Source organism: Corticium candelabrum, chromosome 4 (assembly GCF_963422355.1).
Source record: "Corticium candelabrum chromosome 4, ooCorCand1.1, whole genome shotgun sequence".
NCBI lineage: Eukaryota > Metazoa > Porifera > Homoscleromorpha > Homosclerophorida > Plakinidae > Corticium > Corticium candelabrum.
In genome coordinates, this window is record NC_085088.1 from 6,313,271 (window position 1) to 6,339,335 (window position 26,065).

Sequence of the window (26,065 nt, forward strand, 5' to 3'; positions counted from 1 at the left end):
GTGTACTATAGGAATTGTCACTACATGCAGTCTGGACCAAGACTACATCACTGCTTGTTATACCCGTTATTGATTTTAATGTCCTGCTGTGATCTCCCAACATTTACAGAGACTATAATTTGGGAAATGTGAGACATGAATCTTATATATATATATATATATATATATATATATATATATATATATATATCAAACAGACTCAGTCCTGTCTCTCTGTCAATAGCACAAACTATCTGCATGGCCTGCGAATTCTTGACTTGACTTCTAGCAATATTAGGCGCATCAATGGTAAGTAGGTAAATACAAATTTCAAAAATTTTACAACATTGCACAGGAAGGTAATCTTTCGTTGCTAACACCAGACCACAACAACACAATATCCGCTAATAATTATAATTTACTAAATATAAATTAAAAGTTACAACGTCTGAATACTGTAACTGCTATAGGAGCTCACCAGGTTCAGTCTGTAGCTGCAAAAGTCTTTCCACTAGTTCCTTGTCACTGAAAACTTCTGGATGAATAAAATATCCTTTGCCCTTCACAGTAAACGTTGACAACACATTGACTGTATCGACAGCATCAATGTCCTCCATTCCAAACTCAGTCATAACATTTGTTGCCAAAAGAGACAACGTACTAATACGCAATTTGTTCGTTTTCCGACTGTACCACATATTAGTGATATATCCTCTGACAAACAGATGCAACAAGAAAGTCGTACCGATTCCAATTGGTCCAATAACGCACGCTAATGACACCTTGCCCATCAAGGAAAGCTTCCCAAAGACGACCAAAATTGGTAAACCGATAATGGTGGCTACACAGGTAGACAAGGAGAAGACCTTTATTGCTTTCACAGCTCCAGCTATTGGTGCCGTGTACACAAGTTCGAATTGGCTAGCATTCAACTTGTCGCCTTTCTCAGTGTGAGAAATTGAACTGAATCCCGCTAGGCACCTCAGTTTACAACAGGAAGCACGAGACAAACACGTCGACATGCAGGCAGTGCGTGCAGCCACTAGACGAGCCATCGACGCCATGTCTGTCTAACGCGCGAATCAACCTCGGGCACCTACAGAAGCCGGTAGCGGCGGATTGATATCAGTCCGCCATTCTCGGCCGCACTGATATCAATGAACACAAATAGTGTAGCGCGCGTTATCAAATGTGTAGAATTTATGTAATATCAATGCCACAATCATTAGTTAATATTAATGTACTGCAAAATAACGTGCGCTATTCTAGATACAATGGACACGTTATCGCCTTGTATTCTCGTTGTATTCTAAATAAATTAACTGTGGAACTTGTGTGCGCGCGCTCTTCGATCAGCAGCTAAGGGGACCCCAGTTTGGGATCGTTGTTTGCTGCACGTCATGGAAACGGTACTAATCGACTTTCCAGTGAATTGGATACGAGTAGCCCTTGACTCTTCTGATGCGATGATTGTTGGTGCACTGAAATCTTTTTGGTATGTTTAAATAATTAATTAAATTGATTAATTAATAATAATTACAAAATTAGACAAATACACACATTTAGTTGTAGATGTGTTCAGTAATGATGTAGTCGTTATTGTAGAGTTATACATTGCAGAAATTTTCAAAAGATAATTTCAAACTTAATGCAGGACTGAAAAACGTCATTGGATTGAATTATTGTGTGAATTCATGTTATTCTGTTCCTGCTGTGTATGAAATCTCTACAATAACTAATATATCACATGCGTGGGTGAGTGGTCATCTGTGTATGTGTACACACACACACACACACACACACACACACACACACACACACACACACACACACACACACACACACACACACACACATAATACACAGATGACCACTCACCCACACATGTGTCTATGATATGATATATTAGTTATTGTAGAGATTTCATACACAGCAGGAACAAAATAACATGAATTCACACAATAATTCAATCCAAAGACGTTTTTCAGTCCTTCATTAAGTTTGAAATTATCTTTTGGAAATTTCTGCAATGTATAACTCTACAATAACGACTACATCATTACTGAACACATCTACAACTAAATGTGTTCATGTGTGTATTTGTCTAATTTTGTAATTATTATTAATCAATTTAATTAATTATCTAAACATACCAAAAAGATTTCAGTGCACCAGCAATCATTGCATCGGAAGAGTATGGTTTCTGAAACCCACTACTCGTATCCAATTCACTGGAAAGTCGATCAGTACCGATTAGTACCTTTTCCACGACGTGCACCAAACAACGATCCCAAACTGGGGTCCCCTGAGCTGCTAGCAGATCGAAGAGCGCGCACACATGTTCCACAGTTCATCTAGTTAGAATACAAGACGGTGACGTGTCCATTGTATCTAGAATAGCGCACGTTATTTTGTAGTACCTAGAAAAGTAAATTTTACACATTTAGTAACGCGCGCTACACTATTTGTGTCTATTGATATCAGTGCGGCCGAGAACAGCGGACTGATATCAAACCTGAGCTCACTGAGCAAGTTGATTTCAATATTACAATGTTTTGGCGTGGCGTTACGTTTGTCTGCGAGCGTGCATTCTTGTTTTCTTCTCGAGTTCAGCCTAAGCCTACTCACCTACGACTTTTGTCTGAAGCCACGGCCAAGCAATCGCAGTCGACGAGCAACTATGATCAACAGTACGTCTAGTCGGACATGTAGGACTACAGCTGCACTCTCTTTTGTGCAAGAACTTTATCTTCTGTAAAGAGTTGCTTGTGTAACTACGATGTGGCTGTCAACCATAGTGATACCTGTCTATAATTAGAATTAATATATTATAGTTGTAATATTAATAATATAATAATTAATATACTAATTTATATTATTACTAATTAGCATTTAATAATGACAATGGGAGTATATTGTTGTATAGAGATTAGTATGACAATGCAATAAAATTAAATATATTGTATTAATTAATAATTCATATTATAAAATTTAATGAAATGATGAGTCATTGTTTGGCAGAGGTCTTGAGACTCAACTATACAACTTCATGCTGCATATTTATACTCGAAGGGAAAATTATTGTAACAACATTTGGAATTAATTCTATTTGTGGGGGAAGAGTTGTAACAATGTTTGATGAAACAACTCCCTGTATGGGACACAATTTCTCTGGATGGGCGTGTGTGCATGTGTGTGTGTGTGTGTGTGTGTGTGTGTGTGTGTGTGTGTGTGTGTGTGTGTGTGTGTGTGTGTGTGTGAATGTATGTAACTGTATGTGTTACATACACTAGTATAGTATGTATGATGTAATAACTTTCACCATTGACAGTACAGAAAGCGTTACCGATCCTTTCAAGGGTATTGCAGCTGAACCATTTTCTCGAGAAATTATACAAGTTCTTGAATCATCACTAAAGACTGATGACATTGAAATAAAACCAGATGGTACAGTCTGAGCAATATTTATCAGGAATGTTTACAAATACTTAATAAAAAGCATGGATTAATTGCTGATTACAAACAGAACAGCTTATTGTGTTAGGTTTGATCTACCTACCTGAAATCAAGTATCGACGCGTCTTGAATGCTGCCTTTGGTCCAGGTGGTTGGGCATTGATGCCTCGTGGAGAATCACTCCAATTTCAAGTTTGTTAAATGCAGTCATTCAATTGTCTGCTTGTCAGCTCAGTTTGTACAGGGTGAAGGAGATGCAGGTCATCTTGTTACTCGTGAGTACGCTCTCTTTTGTCATGGTCGATTTGTCTCCCAAGCAACTGGAGAACACAACTATTACCCGACACGAGGCGGGATGACATTTGGGAAAGCATGCGAATCTGCCAAGTCTAATGCATTGATGAGATGCTGTAAGGACCTAGGAATTGCTAGTGACTTGTGGGATCCACAGGTTGTCACAGATCACATGTTCGTGTTGTGTTGTGTAAATGACCGCAATGTGCATTATCTCCTCCCAGTTTGTTGCAAAATGGAAGGCTGCAAATGCTGCAGAAGTGTGGTGTGAGAACGTTCGTACCAAAGAAAGGAGGAAGTTATGGCGCCGCAAAGACTCAGATGACGTCTTCCCTTACCCATGGAAATCTGTTTGACATGCTACAATTTAGAAAACTTTCATGCTTGCCAACATGGTAGGATGTTGAGTTATGGGGTTTTTTGGTTCATAATCTATGTTAATAATAATGCGTTATATGTTGTAGTTCATAGTTGTGTTGTCACTTGGTCTTGTGCCAGTGCCCTGATCGACTTCACAAAACATGCTATGAAAAATCCTATTGTGTCTGAGTGCAATGAGTCTAATGATGGAGTCTGTGATTGTTGTGAACTACCACTTCCAGCCTGTAGATACCAAGTCATTTGAGATGACAACCATCCCACAGTATCAAATTTTACTCACTTCCATAGTTGACAGTGGGTCAAATCGTTGAATGAGCTGACGTTCTGTTTCTGTCAGTCCGTGTCCGGGCAATCCTTGTCGACCTATGTATGGCTCCTACATGAAACAGCTTTCAACTAACAACATACAGTACAAACATCAGTGTAATACGTAGATATGCTATATAGTGACAGGTATGTTGCACCACCCTAACAGTATAGGTAAGTGATATTAATAGCACTAAGCAGGTATCATCTTTCTCGGCTACTGTTAGTACAACGACAATTGTATGACTCACATTGCATACATGCAATATTACAATGCATAATGTACGTACATGCAGTATTACAATGATAATGTACGTACATACGTACGTGTGTGTGTGTGTGTGTGTGTGTCTGTCTGTCTGTCTGTCTGTCTGTCTGTCTGTCTGTCTGTCTGTCTGTCTGTCTGTGTGTGTGTGTGTGTGTGTGTGTGTGTGTGTGTGTGTGTGTGTGTGTGTGTGAGTGAGTGAGTGAGTGAGTGAGTGAGTGTGTTCTTTACCTGTTTCACTAATGTCAGTTCAGGAAACTTCCTTAATAACCATGCCACTTGCTGCTCATTTTCTTCAGGAGTGAGAGTGCAGGTACAATAAACAAGTACCCCAGATGGCTTCAGCAAATGAAATGCCTGCAACAGAGGTCTATGTTATGACTGATATGCCCTTCAAAGAAAAGAATTTCACACTGTTGTCAACAACGCCTTCTGTAAGTTAGGAAAGGACTGGAGGTCTCCTAGAGACAAACGACTCATGAGTTGTGGTCGCTGACCAAGTCCACTGCATGGGGCATCCACAAGAATTCTATCAAAGGAACTTGGCCCATAAGGAGGACCATCACCTAAACCATCATTTGCAACATAAGGAATTACACTCGTATGTATAGAGAATCATTACACTGTCGTGGCTGGGCTTTTGAGTTTATATCAAATGCATTTCTACCATCATATTTGTATAGCTGAACACAGGACAGTTGAAGACGTGTCAGATTTAAATGGATTTTGTCAATCTTTGGCTGAGTTTTATCCAATGCTATCACTGTGCCCTGCACAAGACACCCACACACATTGCCGGATACAGTTGGAACAATTCAATCACAAACTTACTTCATTTCTCATTCTAGCAGCAATGTGGGTTGTCTTGCCACCTACAATTAGGTTGAAACTGCTAGTTGATGTTGCAGCATCAATATTATAATATATATATACAGTTACGTGTACCTGGTGATGCACACATGTCAAGGATGCAATCCCCACATTGTGGAGCTAGAACATGTGTAACCACAACAGACGGCAGATTCTGAAGAAATAATGTGTCTGGAAGAACGCCACTTAGAGAAGGAGCGGGGAAAACTGGACATGTCATCACAACTGCAACTCCACTAAATTTCGATAAATTAGTTTTTAAATCCCAACATTGAAAACTGCATGTACCTGTTCTTAGATTGATCAGAGAACAGATCACGACGACTCATCAATGCACAGCCATTGCCAACAAAGACAGCGTTTTCTGCTGGCATTTGTGTATTACCTCTTCTACAGTTTTGAGAAGCATCTGTATATACACTGACCTTATCCGAAGACTGCAAATCTGTAAACAGAATGTTCACTGTTACTCCTGGCATCTTGGTAATTCTTTATAGTAACAGACCAGTAGGTGCTGCCAGTACTCCTGGAGCATACACATCAGCTCCTCGTAGCACTGACTCTCCGCACCGTAGATCAACAACAACTTTCTTTGGCAATTCTAGAACTGACTGCTGCTTGTCAAAAGGAATCCAGAGTACATCATCCAACAGAGGATGTTCAAAAACTTCCCATTGCTTCTCTTCTCTGTGTAATTGTGTGGTCGCTAGCACTTGTATCAGCTTTTCTTTTGCTATTTCTCTGCTGAAGTAAGTTGTGTTTACACGTAAAACAGTAAACAAAGGAGGCTTGGAGAGCAAAGAGCACAAGCGATGCAGGTCTGACTCCTGTTAACAAACCATTGAGTAAACACAAAAATCAGTTGCAAACCGTACTGGTTACAGTACTATAGTTAAATACACTTACAGTAGAACTGTTTGCCTTCAAGCTTGTTTACAACTAATACAACATAAACTATGGTACAAACTGCTTACTGCCACTGGTTAAATTGTTATCCCATGCAATTCATTGATATAATATAATATTCTTAATAATTAAAAATAGTCCTAATTTAAAGTTAGACTATACTGATCGAGTATGTGTGCATTGCCAACTAAAACGATTTCAGTGATAATTGCTGACATACTATGCAGGATTCGATCAGCCCAGCTGGTAGTCCAGTTAGTGTATGTATAGTAAAAGCTAGTTGCCTCCAGTCTAGACACCGATCTTGATCTCTGAAATGTGCACTAATGTTTTGGAGTTGATACTTATATCAGATTCAACTTTAAGTATTGTGAAGACGTGCAGTTACTCCACACTTACCATTCTACACAAACACCTATAGAGCTACTTTATCTTCTACCGTAATTAACGTTCAAAGGCACTACCACGACTTACGGCAAAAATTTGAGCCAAGTGTTCCTGTACATCTGTTTGTAAAAAGCTGTTAAAGCCTTCTTGGTAGAGAGAGCGAGCTCGAGAGCAGCTTACAGCTGCTGTACTCATAAGCCTTGACAACCCAGACCTCTTATACGCATCAAAATCTACTCCTAATATAAAATTAACGCGTTGGTGTTGACTGTTCAACAAACGTGCAGTTTGTTCATTCCGAAGAGACTTCTAATTTCGCATGGTCAGCGTGGATACAATAAATGGTGTGCATATATATATATATATATATATATATATATATATATATATATATATATATATATATATATATATATATATATATATATATATATATATATATATATATATATATAATTATAGTCCCACCACCTAAAGGTGAGCGCATAATACAACTCTAAACATACATGTATGAGTCCCATTTATCAGAAACAGAGCTAACAGTTAGTAACGCTAAAATCATTTTTGAATTATATTTCCACAAACAGACAGATAAACGTTCATGTAAGTAGGTTGAAGCCTTGCTAATAGTAAGTCCACTGGTGATGGTAGTCTTCCTAGCGATGTTTTTGAGTACTTCGAGGCTGGATGAAGACCATAGACCAAACGTCTCTACCCCTAGAGGATAGAAGAGAGAACCAGTACGCTCAATATTCAAAAGATGACGATGATCTTTTTCCATCTCCCCTGCTGCTGCAGCAGTACCAGCTGTGTTGGCGGAAAGATAATATAAGATGTTTGAAGAGAATTTCTGACAGAGAGATCAAAATATGCGGGACGACCTTGCAAAAAAAAATCAGGGTTAAAGACGTCTCCTGGTCTTGATTGATTCTCACTAGTACAGCGTTGTTCACGTCGAGTTCCTGAGTAGTTCGTCCGGAGACAATAAAATATAATGTCACACAAAGCATTGTGACGTTTGTTTCTCAGGGAGCCACTGTGGCAGCCTAGAACATGATCTCCGTGACTGTCCTGCTGGATGGTGGAAGAGAAAATAAGCAAATGCCCAGCCAAAGATGCAGACAAACAACATACTCCTGTGCAGACATGGTAAGGCCGAAGACAGGGTTGGGTATTGCCCTAATCCATGAACCTGCGAAAAAAGCTGAAATTGTATATATATATATATATATATATATATATATATATATATATATATATGCAATTAATTTCAAATTCAGTCACCGACTAGAAGGAGAATATGCACATGTCTTCTCTAGTTACGTAGAAGGATGCGTTAGCTATTCATTGCTTGGTTTATAGTCTCATTAGTTGTGTCAATGGTTTGTCACTCATCAAAGCTCACAACTTGAAGACTAACAGCCGAGATTAGAACGGTCAGTAGGCTAACAGCTGAAATTCTAGAACTAGTTTCTATTAATTCTCAGCTGTTAATTAGTATGGATGTTGTGAGTTTTGATGATGGACAAACCATTGACACATACAATGAGATTAATTCAACTATCATCTCAAATCTAAACAACTGATTGTAAACATGCAAATACAGCTAGGCATGATCGATGATCGAGTAATTGCAAAAGGCACCACATAATGCATACGCTTGTTGTTCCATACCACCACAAATTTCAAGAGATTGAAAGCATAAAGATGTGCACCTCAAACTATTTAGCATCATAATGTAAAGGTAAATCTTACCTTTTTAGTTTATGTATTGTGAGTGAAAGTAAGTCATCAAAATCATTTCTGAACTTCAAGACAAACAAACAATTGGTTCCAGATCTCTTAGCTAATTAAACAACACTGCATGCATGGATCAAAATCGACCAGGCTGCTGCCGCTGGTTGGTAGATATGCACCAGTACCATGCATAAACTAGTTTAAAATGTTTAGAGGATGTAAAATGTATGAGCATCACATAGAAATATGTAAGGCAATGCATCTACTTCAGCTTTGTAAAGTCACGTGATTGAGCAAATAGAATTGAAAATCACTGAATCCCTACTGGTCTGCGTGGCTATCCATATCAGCTCAAAACGTTTCCAGTGCATAGAGTCAAACTGGTTCACAGAGCAGTATTCGGTTTGATGTTTGGTACTGCGCTGCAACTATACAGACAGATCGACAGCCAATCACAAATTGCCTGCCTACGTTGCTGAAAGTATTTTTACCAGAACATGTTTTTGGCCATTCATGTTCTCAATTATTGGGTCTTGTCAATGAACAACTTGTCTGAGGCAGCCAACGCAAAATCAATTGTTTATCTCAATTACAACAACTATAATTATAGCAATTATCATTTCAATTGACTAGAGTATGGAAGATGGCCTACCCATAACGTGTACTGTATATATAAAAAAACATGCATTCAAACGTCAAAATGGAAAGTCCTGTCTCTTAATTGTTTATATCCAGCTGCAGCATCCATGTGTATTAATCAAATCTGCTATTTCGTATCAGTCAAAAATCTGAGAAATTAGAGCCATGGATACCATGCTGGATCCATCTGACAGAGACTTTCAGCACTACTGGCATTCGCTACCAGTGCATCCACTGGATTTGGCGAACCCTCCAACGTTGCAATAACTACAAAACGACCATAACTGCTCAAGCACAATCCCTATACGAGAAAAAATAGATGAAGTACCTTCTAAACGAGCAAGAATAGAAGAAGCTGCTTGATCAACATTATTAATTGCCTCACTGACATCCACTAATCCTTGATCGCTATCACACCCTCCCATCTGCACCAAAAAATTCATATCTACAATATTCAAAATTGTTTCTGATTTGGTAATCTTACCCTCTTTCTCATTAAGAACTCATCACTTATAACAGTCTTCAGTACAGCTACAAAGTTGAGTGAAGGCTGCACAGCACAGCGAGCAGCAGCTATAATACTGGCAGTAAACAGCCCAGCCACTCCAATTTGTCCCAAAAATTCTGCAATATTTGGGGTGACCCGAAAAGGCACCGGTTTTCTGCCATTCAGTTTATCTACATTTTCAACAATTGACTGCATGCATATGCATAACTGTAAGAAGTCATTAAATCCAACCAGATGCAGTTATATCAAACTTGAACCCGCTGAACAAAAGCTGCCCTGTATCTCTTGCAATGTAAAGCATGGCAGGAGTGAGAGCTGTTAAATGCATAACATACTCCAAGAATGCTGCAACAGCCAACTGCACTGTAAACTAGAGAAGTAATGTTTCAACTATAAACAAACCGTAAGATCTATAAAGCAGAGCCTACTTGTTTTCTAAATGTCCAGTAATGCACAGCATCTTGGTAAGTGCAAACAGCCCACTTCTTCAAGACTAACTTTGGAACTAAGCTAGATTGAATCTGCCAATATAAACAAAACATGAATGACATGATCAATTAAACAGTAGATTCAATGATCTTTTATAAACATAGCAAACGGTTTTGTATAATGTAAGCACCTCTGAAAAAATGTTCTCCAATAATTCTTGTGTAACAGGCCTTCCTCTCTGCTGGAGATATGAATGTCTTTCATAGTAGTACGTAACAGGTTCGCTGCAATTGCTTCCTCTGCTGGAGCAATGCTGCAGGAACAATGAAATTTTAGAATGGAGTACAATGACTTGCAATATTCTTCAGTATTATTGCTGACCTGCTCCAGTATGCTCTCAAGACTAACACTAGTAGGATTGTCCTGCAACAAAATAATTAGTGGTGCCAACTTACTGATATTTCCAAGCAACCACAAGCTACGTACCTCAATCAGTCTGATCTGAGGAGACACAAACACATATCTAGGAATGTAAAATAAGAGATTTCTTCGACAAGTTTCCTACAACAACATAAACTAATGCCATCAAAGTATTCTATCTCTAAAATTTAAAATTTTCACTTTTCTTTTCCCTGCATAGACGTTAAGTACACGACAGAGCTGAAACACAGAATCTTCACGCTTTGACTCTGTGTAGTTGTTGTCACTGATCACCAAATATGGATAAAGCTAAAAAATTTCCATTTTAGCAGGCACCTAAAATGCTCAATAAACTAGAGCCTACCACTCCATTATGACCTCTAATACATAACCGTCTCGCAGACACTCCGTACTTCTTGACAACTTCAACCTTGGGCAAAAAACGAGCAATCTTTACGCAGTATGACAAAGGCTAGTAAAGAAGAAAATCAGCTATGTAGTCACAACAGCCAGCCAACACATTGAACCTTTGGCAGATGAACCTCTCCGGGTAGTTCAATTTCAGCAGTAGACATTGAAAAATTGTTCAAAAATCGACATCTCTCTTCCAACAAAAATGATCTAGAAAAAAGAAGAAAACAAGTAATCCTTTAAACAATTTGTTACATCACTTGAAAACTGACTTGGGCTGTGCTGCTACTCTCTCTTGCAAAATATTAATCCACTTTTTCAACTTGTCCACAAGACCATGTAAACCAGTTGAATGGCTAAAGCAATAATTCAGATAAATAAACTAAATGGCCAAATGTTCTGCCAATGGTAGTGACAACCTGCAGTTGAAGTCTTGAGAAAATTTCTCTTTCAACTGCTGGAAAACGGGGTCTCGCATAGTAGCTTGGGCACAGCGAGCGAATGTTTCTGATGCTACCGATGAAAGAGTTGCACTGACATCCGATGATGTCTCAAACCCCAAATCAAAGCAGCTGACTAGTTTCTGCAAGAACATCTGCATTTCAGCAGGCACCTCTGCTCCAGACACTGAAACAAAACTTCTCATTCTAATTGATGATGAAAACTTCCATGCACATACCATCATCTCGTGTTTCGAATGCTATCAAATAACACTTTCTCAGTGCCTGCTGAAGTTGTCTCAACACGTCTTCTACCCAATTCTCTCTGAACCAAATCAACTGGCAAAACCAGTCAGTTAAGTGTTTTTTTTCTGTTTAAAAATTTGAAATAATTAAACCTGGTCTACTATTGCCTCAAGAGCACAAAGCAAAGTTGGGTGCAGTTCACGTAATCGATGCATGATGCGACTGCATCTCCACATTTCAGGTGTAGCTTTAACTTGCCCATCTGATGCAGAAGACATTGGCTCTACAAGAAAATGTATGAACATTCACAAACCATAACTTTATCACTATTCATTTCAAACCTCCAGAAGACTCAAAAGAAAATCTGCTACTAGACATTGATGTTAAACCTGGAACAATGCCTTCGATAAGCAACATCGGCTCTCCTATCTCTTGCTCTGTAATGCCAGAGATGAAAGTCTCCTTGTTACTATCCACATCCATAGGTTCAACATCTTCCTTCTTTGAAATCACAGGTTTCTCAGTGAAGTCACTCAAAGTCTCAGTCGAACTAGACTGCACAGCCGATACAATCGGAATATTTTGCAAGGAATTCGCTGAAATGGGAGAATGTTGAGATGTAGACTTCTCACTCTTGACTAAACAACACAAATATTCTGATATAATAATAAAATACCAAATCTCACACAATTCCTAACCATTCTCCTTACGTTCAATCTTAAGAGCAAGATAAATTGTTCGTGTTGGAAAGTAAATTGCCTGCAAAAGCACACAAAGCGGTATTGGCAAATCCCATCAGTTTAGAAGAGCACAAAAAACGACAAATGAAAACCTGAGGAAACGCTCTGCCAATTGTATACAGTAAGTTGAGGATCTGCCTCCCATCTCTTCGAACCAGAAGAGATAACAGTTGAGGAATCCTGTTGTCACATGTACAATTCATCAAATCAAGAAGTAAACCAACTACTATATTATAGTGCAATAAAACTCCGAGCTTGCAACCATCTTGTAGACAAACACATGACAGTCACAGTTCAAAACAGTATTGTGTTCTACATTTATTGTGTGCGAGAAACTGATCATACTGCTCAGAATATATGTTTCAAGTGGTGCAAAGTTTCACTGCACTGTATTGATGTTTTACCAAGGTAACCAGTGGTTTGGAGGCACACCAACTCCATACTTGTCAATCACATCTGATAGAGCACGCTAAAGGACAATGACTTAGAATCATTTCAAAGCTACAAATGTGATGCCAAGAGAGTTACTGTTTCATCATCAAAGCTGAGTAGCCACAGAACTCGAGCCAATATCTTGTGACCTTTGACTTCATCATTGTGTCTACAAGCATGCAAGTAACATGTCATAGCATCAATTCCAACGTCTCGATTCCTAGAATCCAAACTCAACATTAACTACATATAGTTCTTGTAGCGTACAACCATGGCACAAGCCTGTCTTTGATAAATATCTGGTCTAGATAGTCACCCCAAAGTCCCCATGCTTCTGAAAGACTGTCGCTCAGCTGAACAGCAGCTGAGAAAGCCTTGTTAGCATCCTCAGATCTAAATTAACATCCATATATATAATTTCTATATAACTGCCAAGTACACTGTACCATACTTCTCCATCTGTGAATAAAACAGTCCTTTCAATGCAAAAAACTCTGCAACCATTTCTTTCTGAAATGGCTTCATGTTAGTTGATTCAATCAGATCAAGACCCTTGCACAAATACATAACAAATTACAATTACGCCAACTAATTACAGTAGAACTGAAGATATATTTGCTTTGCTGCTCTCAGATCTCATAATCTCAATGGTCACAGGCATCTGCATGGTATGGCAATTGCTCATCAGTAGCAAAGAAGAGAATTAGACATAGAACACAAAACAAACAAAGAAAGACAAAGCAAACAACAGGGAGCTCAAACCAACCAGCCACCCTTCCAGTTATAGGATTCTTCATTGAGCATTTCAAAACAATTTCTACTACTGAAGATTCTATACCTCTTGAAGCTCTCCTTTCCCTAACGTCAGGCTACTCTGCAGATAGCATTTGACTTGTTGTCTAATCTTTTGAAAACAATCAACAATTGGCACACTTGGAATGGTGTAAATTCGGCTCAAGTTGTCAAGGCAAACAGAAATTAAGTCTTGTTTTCTTGCTATACGAGCATGATGAATAATTGCCCATGCTGAAGCATGAACCCCAAGCATAGCATGGTTCTGTACATACACATCAACAAAACAACAGTGATCAATATACTGTAAAGTTTCTCTCATCAACCAAAAAAGGCCAGATCAAATCAACTTTGACCAGCCACCGATAAGCTAATTGGCCATGCAATATCCAACATAACATAGTATCATGTAGTAAAGCCAACTTTGAATAGAAGCCATTTTCAAATAGAAGCTGAGGCTTGTAAACGGCAAATCAAGCATGTGCCAGTTCATTGCCTATTGTCTCCACGTGATTTGCACGTGTTGGTCAGCTGCTATTATACTTTTCTGCTCTTCTCCTTCTAGTTTTAATGTCTTTGTTTCTAATAAAAACGATGTCCATCCACAGCCAAAGAAAAAAAGTACACTGTGACGTTCAAGCTGGCTGTGGTTAGAGCCACAAAAGCCAGTTCTAATCTCGCAGCTTCGAAAGTACATTCAGCTGTTGCATAGAAGCCTGGCTCGAATTGAAGCCTGTTCTGAAAAGAAGTCTGTTGGCAAAATCGGGTTATGCAGAAATAAGTCTCAGCTTGAATAAGTGACATTACAGTACACAAAATTTGTACGCAGCTTCTATTAAATGACCAATCTTGTTTCTATTTTAATAGATAATTCTATTAAAATGCAGTCAAATATGTCATGACTGTACCTGTACATATGAACCCAATTGAACCAAGTCAAAAGGCCAAAAGCAAGAATGATCTATTCATCATATTTCAAGCTACCAATCAGTGAATAACTTATATTCATTAGTAATTCTATAATTAACAGGTGATGCGTATATTACACCATGTGATGGCCAAAAGACAATCATGTCGCATAAAGCAGAACAAATGCCTTCCTACTTGCAGAAAAATTTTGCCTTTGCACAAAAGACAAAGCACTAACTAGCAATTTGTTGTGGAGCATAAGACAGCAATATGGTTTAGATTTAACTATCACGTGACAGTAGCGCGCTTGCTTAGATGGCTTCTGACAACTCGGTTTGATATAGACTAATTCGAATCAGCAGCTACACAGAGAGAAGACAGTGTCATTGGTCATCGTAATGCAAATCCCTAGTAGTAGCTGAATCAGTGACAACCAACAGTTGCTCTGACAACAGACCAGCCCATGCAATACTTCAAAACAAGCCTCGCTCAACAAATACTATGGCGTTCCTAAACGATTTGTCTTGCCCACCCTGGACGTGCAAGTTCCTAGTAAAAACAGTTGCTTCTTGAACTAGTTTAGTTTATAAATGTGAAATGCTAAATTAATTTAAAGTGCAGCTAATGAAAACATGGCCCAATTGAATTACTGATCTAATAGTCTCAAGTGTGTCCATATAAAAACTATCACAATCCATTACAATATTGCATGTCTATTCAAATATGTTGTTGTAATTATTATTATTATTCATTAAAATTGAATATCACTACCATTATAACATATCTAAATCGTTAGTCTTTTCAATAACATTAACTGACCATTTCTGGAGGTGAATGTTGTTCATATGCTGACACAATAGCTTGATAATGGTGCTGCCGCCACATAAATATATCACTCCAGTGTGACAAATCATCCCACTGATTTGGCAACCGGTTACGCCATGTCTTTACAATTGCCTTCATATCATGTAAACTGGCTGTTCGGCCAATGCTTGTTGGCTGCAAACCAGTACGAATCTGTGTTGCCTCTTGAAGTTCCATTATTTGCTGGGCAGCCTATCAAACACAAATTTGACTATCTAACATCACACTTGCACTGCAGCAGCTAAACCTGTAGAAATGTGATGTGAACAGAAGATACAATAGAAGGCAGTCGTTTCCATTGCTTAATAGCTTGATTTGATGCTGCTTCTACAAGCTTTGTTACCGCAGTAAAGTGTTGCTCTTCTGGAGGGCAAAGTGCTAAATAGCCTCGATACAAGCTAAGCTTATAAGCAAGACTCTCCGGACTGTTCAACTCCACCTTCCACAAGAAAACATTGCACAATATGAAATGCAAAGACTGCATAAGTACAGACTTGAGACAAGGCATCTTTCATAGCTGACCAGTCAGGAAGCTTCCAAGCACTGTCTAGAACTAGAATCACAACCCATATATTGTGTGCTTATCAAATGCTCAAACTTGAGTCAATTTGGACATATGAGTAGTTTGCATGACAAAATGCATCAGCTGCTTTATGTAAGTACAACTACGTCTTGTAATTCAACACACATATTTCACCAATTGTTAATTGCAAAAGTAAAACATATTAAAGAGACGATTGTAGCCCATTACAGTGCTAATTTATCTACTAATATTTTCAGTACCAAATAACAATGCATAAGCAAATTATTACAGTAATTGTTTATTTTCTGTCTTCCATCACTAAATATAGTTGCATTTTCATCCATATTCTTACATCCCTAAGCTTGAAATTCGTTCAGTGTTTAAATGCCATGCCTGTAGAGATAACTATTTTGCTTTCAAAACCAGTGTGTTACATTGCTTTGCATTTCAAGCAAATTCTGTTTGAGTAGAAACGAAACTTAGTAGATGTCAGTCCTATAATCACTTTGCAAGTATGTTCTGCTGTAATGCAACCCACATAAAACTCTGCAAAACTCAACTTGAATACAGCAGAAATTTAAGAGAATAGAAAAAGCTACAGTGGGATGTCACTTATCCGAGCACTTCCGTTCTCTGACCCGTCCATAACTCTGAATAGTCTGGATGACTGACGCCTACTTAACATGCCCACATCCAAGGCTCAGTGTGATGTGACAGTAACTTAATACATGAACAGTATTATTAGAGCACTTCTTACCACACCAAGAGTCAAAATCAATGAACGACTTGTCTTTTTCTGCGGCTTTTGGGGTTCAAAATTTCATATCACTGATGAGAACTACACGTGTTCTCTGATGCTCATGCGCATTACCGTTGTGTGTGTGCAAAGCTAGAGTGAGTCCGAGGCATAAGTCATTCGGTAGACTGACGCATTCGGTTAACTGGTGTTCGGATAAGTGACATCCACCTGTACTTGCATAGCTGTATCAAATAGTTAGCATTAAAGTACAAGTTGTCTACTCTCTATAAGTAGTACATGTACTGTTATAAATGGTGTCCCACTAGATGTATTAATTTATCAAGTCTCGAGCAGACAATTTCTGATATGTCCTTAATTGTTTGACAGTTGAAATCAGTAAACTGTATAGCAATTTATAAATAATACTGACTGCATAATTGCTATCTATGGGTGCATACTAGTTTCAGTTTGAACCGAAATTGTTGAAACTGTAGGCGTGACAGTTCAGACAATTCCAGCTCAGATGGTCAAACTGCCGGAACTCTTCTGAATTCTCAGAACTATCAATCAAACACAAACTACAAACTAGTCCCCGTCAATGCCAGTTCCAAAACTAGTATTCAAACGTGTCCTATAATCTCTTCACGTCATCCAAAAGAATGCAATAAAACACCAGCTATATTTAACTAGCAATCCATTCTATAGCAAGTATACACACACTGACTCACCCAAGTAAGGATCGGGCTGCAGCCGATTCCTTCCAAGTTCAGTCAAAAGATTCCATTGCCCTAGCTCCTTGCAACACCTAATCACATGCACAAATGTGAGTTGCAACCTTACCAAGAGCATCAGCATTAATACTTACCGAATCCAATGATCTTGCCACAATCTGTACTCTGGCTGTGCAGCTGGGTGTGCTGGACCATGATTGTGTTCTTCTCGAGCAATACCCATTACCTATAGCCATAAAATATCAGCACTGAACACACAATACAGACTATGCGACATTGCTACCTCTTCATATTTTGTTTGAGCTTGCTCAAATAAACCGTGTTGCTCAAGAAACACTGCTCTGCTTGTTTCTGGAAACCTTGACAACAAAGTTAAGTTTTTCATTAACTAAGTACGTTTAGTAGTCATGGGCATAAAACCAAAAAGAGTCAAATCAATTAAGAATTACCCTTTGAATTGCGATGTCATTGAATTATATTTACTTATCAAATGAACTGAAATTTTAATAGCTCGATTGAATGAATCATGGCAAATACATGTTTGTAAATAAGGTAGTGACTCAATATCACATTTCAAAATTTCTTTCTAAGCTGCTGTTGATACATGTGACAATCATCAAATTCATTACACATTTCACTAAACAAACAACTATACTAATACCAATATTATTTACCACCCAAGACTTTAAGTAACATTTTACTGATATAGACACCTACCGGCAGCGCTTGTGCCACAACCCAGCCCACATGTCTTCTTCCTTCAGCTCCGAATAAAGCTCAGACAAACAATCTAATGTTTCCTACAACATAATCAACACTGTTCATACCAGTGGATCAATAGCTATAGTTATCGGATCCTTACATCTCTTCTTGTTCCAAACAAATCTTCATTGCTGATTCTGTGCTCTGATATTATCCTTTCTCTCAACTGCTTGTGCTGTAGTTGAGCATCTGCCTGCAATTCAGTTGAAAGATCATCACAGTCAAACGCATGCTCCTCAAGACACAAGCATGCCCGATGCCAAGCGTTGTGTGCCTTCCCCAAATACTAAAGTAATAAAAATGCAAAATTTAACAAACAAAAAACAGCATGACAGCAAATGATAGTAAGCCATGCCTTTAAAACAAATGGCCTCAAAAAGATTGTTGGTTTACATCTCAAGAAAGCCTCCAGAAATGCCTCAATAGCACTTGGATGACAATCCACTTGTGTGAGATGAGCACCACTACAGAGGAATGGACTAATCTCTCCACTCAGCATCTGCAAAATAGAGCAAATGATGAACAATTGCACCTCCAGACATACCTTCACAAACCTGTTGCTGGTGTTCTGATAATAGACTCCAAATCCTAGGAAATAGCTCCAACCACATGTGAAATGCAAGACTAGTGTCTTCATGACATAGCTGTACTATACCGTCTACAACACTTGCTGTCTATCTCAAAATCCCGTCAACGTATTATAGTGATGACAACAAGAGAAATAATGCTCATACCTTCACACTTCTTGCAGCAGCAATAAACTTAGCATGTCTTGTACTCAACAGCTTAAGCTGATTTCTTGATGCAGGAAGGTCTACTTCCATTTTCTATAAACAATGTAAATCACAGTGTCTGTAAGCAGGCAAATCAGTAACATAAAACGTGCTCTTACATAGTTGACCATCTAAACTATATTAGTGCTGAAATGCCAAGAGCAAGTTCACCCTCAACATACATCATATGTCTCTACGTGTATTTAACGTATGTTAACAAGAGAAAACAACATGACCCGCTAACATATCCTTCACTAGTAATTGAAGCTGTGTTTACACTGTCACTTCCACAGCTATGAGCTTTCTGACAACCACAATAACATTGTTGTGAAGAATTACGAATTTAAATGCTATTTCCTTTTAAGAGTGCTACAGGTAACTCTACCTAAAATCGTACAGAGTGACTGTCATTTCACTTGACCGCAAAGTCCAAAAATAGTCTGTAGTCGTCTAAGTACAGTAACAAGAGCTATCACATACGAGACATAAACATTGCTCGTGGTTATACAATGTTAGATTCCCATGCAAATGCCATAAGCCACAGAACATTCGATTTCGTGTGAGCTGTTGCAGATAGGTAAGTTCTGTTGTCTATTTCCGACAAGACTTGGCAATTGGAAACATGAATTACACTGTTCTGGTACAAACTCATTCATGAACATTCCACAGAACTGACTGGCAGTTCATCTATCGTCTCTGGTTACCATGTATGATCACTTGCAAATACTGCTGAGTGCTCCATGATCAGACCGCATTGAAGGCATGGCATATTCCTGAGTGTGACAGACATAGTCACACATTCACATAGCCCGCAGATTTCAAGTCAGTTCACCCCTATACGTTTTTTAGAGTACGCTACTTGCCAAGTCTCGTGACTTTTACAAAGTCTTGTGTTTCTTTCGGCTCATAGCTGAAATTACAATAACAAACCAGTAATTTTATAGTATAAGTAAAGTGACAATGCAGCTTAATAGCAACCAATTTGTGTTTTCCACAAATCTCAAGAGACATACATTCAGTGCTATGATAATTTATGTAGCCTCCTTCAGCATTTGATTTCAACTAGCAAAGTAACTAACATTGCATACATCAGATCCAGGAGAGGCAAATCCAAAGTGCTACGGCCAAATGCACGCTATAGAAGGTGTGGTCAACATGGGAATTCAAAACTCTTCAAAACAGTGCTACGCCTACGACTGCAGCACAGTAGCCGTTCCACCCTGTACATTAATTACGGACATTAATTACTAGTTATACAAGGTGTGGTTTACAATCTTCACGGCAAATCAATCAAAATACCTTCTGCTATGTAAATAACAATCCTCCAAAGTGCATACACTCCCCAAGTACTCATTGCATGTTTAATGGGAGAAAATACCTACTGACAATGACTCTTAGCTTTGAATGATCCCTCATTCAATTGCCAAGATCCGAAAGTCAGTGGAGAAAAAGCATAAATAGTCAGCACCTGCTTGCCAAAGTATTTCAAAACTTATTACAATGTCAGTTTTCAGTCCAACCTTGAATTAATTCATGTTAACTTCAACATAAAAATGTTGATAAACAAAGGCAACAACGTAACAACTGTATACAAGATAGCCCTGTGTTGCCAACCCCAATATTTGCTAAAAATAAAACTGTGGCACTCACCTCTGACTGAGATACAGTTTCCTCTTCTTGTGATAGTGGATTATTGAGACCAAAACTTTTGCCTCCAATATGTGAGAGTGAGCTAACAAATGGCAAAGCAGTTGTTTCCGACACCATTTTGACAGGCTGATCACAGTCAGCAACAGTCAACAAAAGCTCAATGCACTGCTTTATCCAAAAGTGTGGACCAATAAACTCCCAATTCTGCGTTTGCACAATATACAGCAATCGTTCACACAGTTGTCGTGGCAGATGATAATCTAACACTTGAAAAAATTTTGCTCGGACTTGAGGTTGATTGCAACGTAAACCAGCCAAGAAAGCAGGCTCCAGCTTTGATGTCAGCTCACTACCTCGCAGTGATTCCTCTTTATAAACATAATTAACAAGATCAAGAAACTGTGCATTCAGTTCCTGTTCATTGGGAAAACGCTTCTCATACGATGTCATCATACGATGAAGCAAGAGAGACTTTTCCTTCAATGATGCAGTTTGTTGAACAGGCAGCTGAGTCTTTTGCTTCACCCATTCTTCAACAATTTTTGTCACAGCTCGCAAGAGTCGAACCTCTGAAGACTTTTCAATGAGATTTGCAAGCAATGTTATAAAATTCTTTCTCATCTCTTGTGGCATGACTGGTAGTCTCATCTTCACCAATTCAAAACTCAGAATCATCATATCAATCATCACTAGACATACAGTTACATAAAACAACTCAAACTAAATGGGTTTATGGTTGTTAAAATTCAAGTCATGCAATTACAAAGATTGCCTGTACAACATTACTCTTAATCACACATTATCTATGCAAAAACAGTTTGTGCCAGAAGAACAAACTGAAATCTCATGTAATTTCAATCAGCGGCATAACCAGCTTTCTGCCATTGGGGGACACACGATGGGCTGAATGTATGTATATGACAATACATACATATATTACATACATACCTATATACATACATACATTACTCTATACTTTTTGCATTACCCTCTAGAGAACATCATATCGAGTAATCGATCAATTACCCTAGAAGCTTGCACAGGGCAGCGCACAGCTTGAGAGACTCTTTGGCTGAAACAACCTCAAATACATTCACTTGCAGGCTTTCTTCGTTTGGTGTTTGGCCACGAAGCACTATCAGGAGAATCACCACGACGTACAGAACAGATGCAAGTGTAACTGAATGGCACTGTAAGCATACATGAGTACTGCACCTCAGTAAACGATTATGAATGAATGGAATTGAAAAATTTGGGGCCTGTGCCCCACAGATCTCCCTTTAGTCAATAAATATATTAGTTGCATAAGCATGTCAACATTACATTCCTAAATATCAACAAGTACACAAGTCAGATACATGCATTTTACTCTTCCATAATGTTTCCCATACATGATGCTTTCTAGCTCTTAAAACAATAACAGATTAATTACTACCTGGACCAGCAGTCTCTTCAGTGCACAACAAATGATCATGCTGCATCTTTGACAATGTTTTCATAAATAAGGAAAGAAACCTACCAACATCAACTATATCAACATGAGATATACTATGAAGCAATAAATTAAAAGATGACCGATCAATGTAGCACGCATTATGACTGCATGCAGCCTTCAGAATCATTAGTGTCCCATAAAGTCCCATCGTCGTTGTACTAGAAGTAGTTGTAGATCTGATCATAGTCACATCAAACCATCACAAGTAAAGTTACTCAGTCCTGGGAAACTAACCGTTCATATGTCTGCAGCCCATCGTGTATAATTCGAATAACACTAGAGTACAATCCTTCTAATTCTTCATACTTTGAAACACTGGAAGAAGCTGATTCACATACAACGTACACTTATAGTCAAAACATTCAAAAAATGCTCAACACAGTACTTGAATCAGTAGGAAAGAGGGACATCAGTTTAGCTAATAGGTTGTGAACACCTCGGATAACCTTCAATAAACATAGAGTGCTGTCGTTTTGCAGTAACAAATAAGTCAGTTACTAGCTGTACTTTAGTGTTGTGACTTGACATGCATGCAATAATTCCACGCTGCAAAGGCTTGAACATTGGCAAAATAGATGGACGATTCTGCATATAAACAAAGTCAAGTTTGAACTAAAGTTGTTTTGAACATGTATACCACAACAGATAGCAGTAATGTCAGGATTTCCAATGCTGTGCATATATTTGGATAATTCACTTGTGTCGACTGTTCTTGTTGTGTATTACTCTAAGATATACAAAGACAATACAAGCTGCTGTATATATGCATTACAAACAAACAGAAAGATATCACAAAGCCATGCACACACACTTGAGCTGTTACAGACGAAAGCAACTTGTCAAACCACGTCAATTTGAGGTCAACAACTAAGCCAGAAACAACAATGTTTAACAGGCAAACAGTTCAGAAATTGAAGAGACCATCTACCTGGCCATATATCAGGCCTTAGAGCCGTTTTGAGTAGTGCAACACAACGTCGAGACAAAACTTCCCCAGGACTTCCAGACCCTGCAGTTGCATTTGACTCATTTACCTACACACTACAGTTAGAAGCAACACCACACATTGTTGTCCACACTTAATACAAACCTGACATGCGATTCGAATCAAGAAGTTTACTACTGCGTCCTGGTGTTGTTTCTCTAGCACATGTCGTGTTGCCACAGTCAACTGACGAGCATGAACACCCTGCAAAACAAACGTTCCTAAATGTTTCACACCAAAAACAACAAGCACTTCTGACAGCCACTGTCTTCAGCCTCTTTGAGTCTTGAGATAATTCTTCACTTGGTCTTTTTACACCAATTGCCTAGTGCAGACCACTTTGCACAAGCAAGTGAAACACTTAAATTACAATTGTAACCTGTGCTGGAGATGCAGCCCGGCTGCCTGTTACCGATGTCGAAGAATCTGACCCAACTGTTTGCTGTCAACAGCAAAACAATATAGAAACAAAAATAATGGTAAAATAGATTATGATACTTCTGTTTGAACTTCGTTGTCACTTTTGATTCTTTGCATTTCCCATTTGATTATCACTTCTGCTAAATCTACCGCTAATCGTCGATGTTCAATAGTTGCCTGGCATAATAAATAGTAAGACAATCAAATCAAACAAATAAAAAACTTACATTAGGTGGGAAACCAAGTTTCTGCATAAAGCTGGCCATGTACTGAATAAGATATCCTCTTACTGGATAATACACTTTGTAATGGCGCACAACTAGCTGCCTATTAACAACAGTTCAAGTAAGCAAACAGAGACAGAAAGTCTATAGCTAAAACGCTAACAAAATATGCACTAGTTGTGCCACGGTGTGTCCTTCCTCAACAATAATTTTCTTTGTCCAGTGCATGAGGACAGTCTATAACAATACCAAGCAGTTACAAACTAAAGCAGCAATGTACCATTGGCTAATACATACATTGCCATCATCTGTCCTAGCAGGAATAGCAGGTGTGAGAACTTCGAGTGCTTGTCTTATAACTCCTCTCGCTTCGACAGCATGAGCCCTAAGCAGACTATGAAACACCTGAACAACACACAACAGTGCAACAATATACCACTCCAAACACAACCAACACAATTACTTGCAAAACAATCTTCTTGTTGATTGCAAACTTAGCAATAATGTGAGCCAGTAGAAGATGGCCATGGTAACGAGTAGCCGGATCCTAAAAAGGAACAACTTCAGGTACAATACAAGTACAGAGTAATAATCGCTTAGACTTACTTCACACTGCTTATTCAGCAAGCAAGGCCACGCATAAGCAGTCAGACGCCGAAGCTTTGAACCTTGCTTTCTGTGGCATAGACACACATTGATTAGCAAGTATAGCATCTGTCTGTAAGTGAAAAATTCTTCTCACTGTGTCTTGTTTGTTGGATCATGGACATATTCTGATGCTTGATCTACAAGCAGTGCAGAAAATTGCAGCAGCATGATTCGAAGCGCATCCTAAAATGCAGCACATCACAAAACAATTACAATTAGAACTTTCAATGTGTATTATAACATACAAACTTACAGGTGCAGCAAGAGGTCTGTCACTATCAATAACTTTCTCAATAAAAACACTCACTAAGTCATTATGGTGATCTTGGTCAGGATTAGGAGGGTCTCCAAGTAGCTGCAAAGTGTGCAAAAACAAAGCATATATACTATACAGTATAGCAATCAATCATAAACATTGTAAAGCAATGCTATTCAACACACAACCAACTATGCAATACAAAACTTTTGTATGCATAAACTATTTCAATCTGAACATTAATTATAGCAGTAATATACTACACTATAAAAATATAATAATAAATAATAACAATAATAATAATAATAATAATAATAACTGAGGTACATCACAATGAGTCTGCCTTCTGGCTGAGACGTCAAACCGATGACGAGACGCACCGGAAAGATGAGCAGCAGTGGTTACCTATCTCAGACAATGAGGTCACATCGTGTCTCAAAAGGATGGGGAACTGGAAGCCTCCTGGTCCAGACAAGGTTTATGGTTTCTGGGTCAAGTGTATCACGTGTCTTCACACTGATCTGACTCGTAACTACAACCTGCTGGTTCAGAATCCAGACTCTGTACCCGACTGGTTGTCTCAAGGAATAACTACTCTGATTCCTAAGAATGACAAGACTGACCAGGCCAAAAATTACCGGCCTATCACGTGTCTGTCTGTCTTCTATAAGACCCTCACCTCAGTCATCAGGCAGAGGATTGCAGGGCATTTGGATCAGAGAAACCTCATGGCTCCGGAGCAGAAGGGTTGTCGACAGGGATCTTTTGGTGCAAAGGATCAGCTGTTGATCAACAAGCTGCTTACCGAAGACTGTAGGACCAGGCACAAGAGCTTGAGCATGGCTTGGGTGGACTACCAGAAAGCCTATGACAGCGTGCCACACAGTTGGTTGCTCCAATGCCTTCAGCTGCATAAGATCAGTCCAGTCTTGTGCGGGTTCCTGTCACGTGTGATGAAGAGTTGGAGGACATCAATGGTGCTTTCTTGCGGGAATAGTACTATCAAGACAAGGCTTATGCAGATCAGGAGGGGTATTTTCCAAGGTGACTCACTTTCTCCACTTCTCTTCTGTATGGCTCTCAATCCTCTGAGCAAGGAGCTGAACAGAACCGGTTACGGCTACCGGATGACCACTGGGCATGGTGAGACTGCCAAACGTCAGGCTATCAGTCATCTACTTTACATGGATGATCTGAAGCTGTATGGCAGAAACTCTGATCAGTTGGACGGGTTGTTGCACACGGTTCGTACCTTCTCTGATGACATCCAGATGAAGTTTGGTCTGGACAAATGTGCTGTTGCACACTTTGTCAACGGCAGACTATCTGGACACAACTCTGGGGTGACGGTAGGAAAAACGGACACCATCAACTGTCTGGAACCGGGTCAAGTCTACAAGTACTTGGGTGTAGATGAGAGTAACGGTATTCAGCACAGCATGATGCGG

General features: G+C 38.9%; 4 protein-coding genes across 5 annotated transcripts in view; 1 reads left to right on the plus strand and 3 right to left on the minus strand.

The window, feature by feature from the left end:
* Window positions 1-262: 262 nt before the first annotated feature.
* LOC134179009 (uncharacterized) lies at window positions 263-1,060 on the minus strand. Its single transcript, XM_062645918.1, has one exon. It carries the CDS (start codon window positions 1,041-1,043, stop codon window positions 444-446), a length of 600 nt encoding a protein of 199 aa, XP_062501902.1. The 5' UTR covers window positions 1,044-1,060; the 3' UTR covers window positions 263-443.
* Window positions 1,061-2,509: 1,449 nt separating this feature from the next.
* LOC134178612 (uncharacterized) lies at window positions 2,510-4,266 on the plus strand. 2 transcript variants are annotated; one of them, XM_062645491.1, is made up of 6 exons: window positions 2,510-2,669; window positions 3,311-3,426; window positions 3,524-3,627; window positions 3,680-3,886; window positions 3,954-4,124; window positions 4,194-4,266. In XM_062645491.1, the coding sequence occupies exons 1-5, from the start codon at window positions 2,530-2,532 to the stop codon at window positions 4,083-4,085; spliced, it is 699 nt and encodes a 232-aa protein (XP_062501475.1). In that variant the 5' UTR covers window positions 2,510-2,529; the 3' UTR covers window positions 4,086-4,124; window positions 4,194-4,266. The 2 variants fall into 2 exon arrangements, with proteins under 2 accessions (XP_062501475.1, XP_062501474.1); XM_062645490.1 differs by having other exon boundaries at window positions 3,954-4,266.
* On the minus strand, window positions 4,193-7,050 carry LOC134178611 (tRNA (cytosine(72)-C(5))-methyltransferase NSUN6-like). The gene is made up of 10 exons (XM_062645489.1): window positions 6,932-7,050; window positions 6,057-6,378; window positions 5,840-5,996; window positions 5,627-5,787; window positions 5,513-5,553; window positions 5,304-5,451; window positions 5,096-5,247; window positions 4,913-5,038; window positions 4,391-4,506; window positions 4,193-4,332 (listed from the first exon to the last, which is right to left on the minus strand). Exons 1-9 carry the CDS (start codon window positions 7,037-7,039, stop codon window positions 4,474-4,476), a joined length of 1,248 nt encoding a protein of 415 aa, XP_062501473.1. The 5' UTR covers window positions 7,040-7,050; the 3' UTR covers window positions 4,193-4,332; window positions 4,391-4,473.
* Window positions 7,051-9,129: 2,079 nt separating this feature from the next.
* Window positions 9,130-26,065, minus strand: part of LOC134178614 (transformation/transcription domain-associated protein-like) — a 37,245-nt gene continuing 20,309 nt past the window's right edge. The window contains 54 exon segments of the mRNA XM_062645492.1: window positions 9,130-9,487; window positions 9,549-9,645; window positions 9,705-9,898; window positions 9,960-10,098; window positions 10,157-10,249; window positions 10,348-10,470; window positions 10,539-10,580; window positions 10,644-10,718; window positions 10,779-10,886; window positions 10,942-11,049; window positions 11,105-11,198; window positions 11,261-11,344; window positions 11,408-11,615; window positions 11,668-11,767; window positions 11,827-11,957; window positions 12,016-12,312; window positions 12,373-12,433; window positions 12,507-12,594; window positions 12,819-12,883; window positions 12,943-13,066; window positions 13,129-13,239; window positions 13,298-13,398; window positions 13,685-13,903; window positions 15,367-15,603; window positions 15,659-15,850; window positions 15,906-15,964; window positions 17,402-17,478; window positions 17,539-17,630; window positions 17,688-17,763; window positions 18,122-18,204; window positions 18,267-18,452; window positions 18,522-18,665; window positions 18,721-18,840; window positions 18,901-18,993; window positions 20,590-21,278; window positions 22,025-22,104; window positions 22,165-22,260; window positions 22,319-22,409; window positions 22,470-22,530; window positions 22,592-22,669; window positions 22,722-22,811; window positions 22,896-22,951; window positions 23,013-23,118; window positions 23,175-23,273; window positions 23,329-23,394; window positions 23,449-23,511; window positions 23,568-23,666; window positions 23,717-23,816; window positions 23,877-23,950; window positions 24,011-24,118; window positions 24,177-24,260; window positions 24,320-24,389; window positions 24,456-24,544; window positions 24,615-24,716. Coding sequence (XP_062501476.1) covers window positions 9,378-9,487; window positions 9,549-9,645; window positions 9,705-9,898; window positions 9,960-10,098; window positions 10,157-10,249; window positions 10,348-10,470; window positions 10,539-10,580; window positions 10,644-10,718; window positions 10,779-10,886; window positions 10,942-11,049; window positions 11,105-11,198; window positions 11,261-11,344; window positions 11,408-11,615; window positions 11,668-11,767; window positions 11,827-11,957; window positions 12,016-12,312; window positions 12,373-12,433; window positions 12,507-12,594; window positions 12,819-12,883; window positions 12,943-13,066; window positions 13,129-13,239; window positions 13,298-13,398; window positions 13,685-13,903; window positions 15,367-15,603; window positions 15,659-15,850; window positions 15,906-15,964; window positions 17,402-17,478; window positions 17,539-17,630; window positions 17,688-17,763; window positions 18,122-18,204; window positions 18,267-18,452; window positions 18,522-18,665; window positions 18,721-18,840; window positions 18,901-18,993; window positions 20,590-21,278; window positions 22,025-22,104; window positions 22,165-22,260; window positions 22,319-22,409; window positions 22,470-22,530; window positions 22,592-22,669; window positions 22,722-22,811; window positions 22,896-22,951; window positions 23,013-23,118; window positions 23,175-23,273; window positions 23,329-23,394; window positions 23,449-23,511; window positions 23,568-23,666; window positions 23,717-23,816; window positions 23,877-23,950; window positions 24,011-24,118; window positions 24,177-24,260; window positions 24,320-24,389; window positions 24,456-24,544; window positions 24,615-24,716 — 6,432 coding nt within the window. The 3' untranslated portion in view covers window positions 9,130-9,377.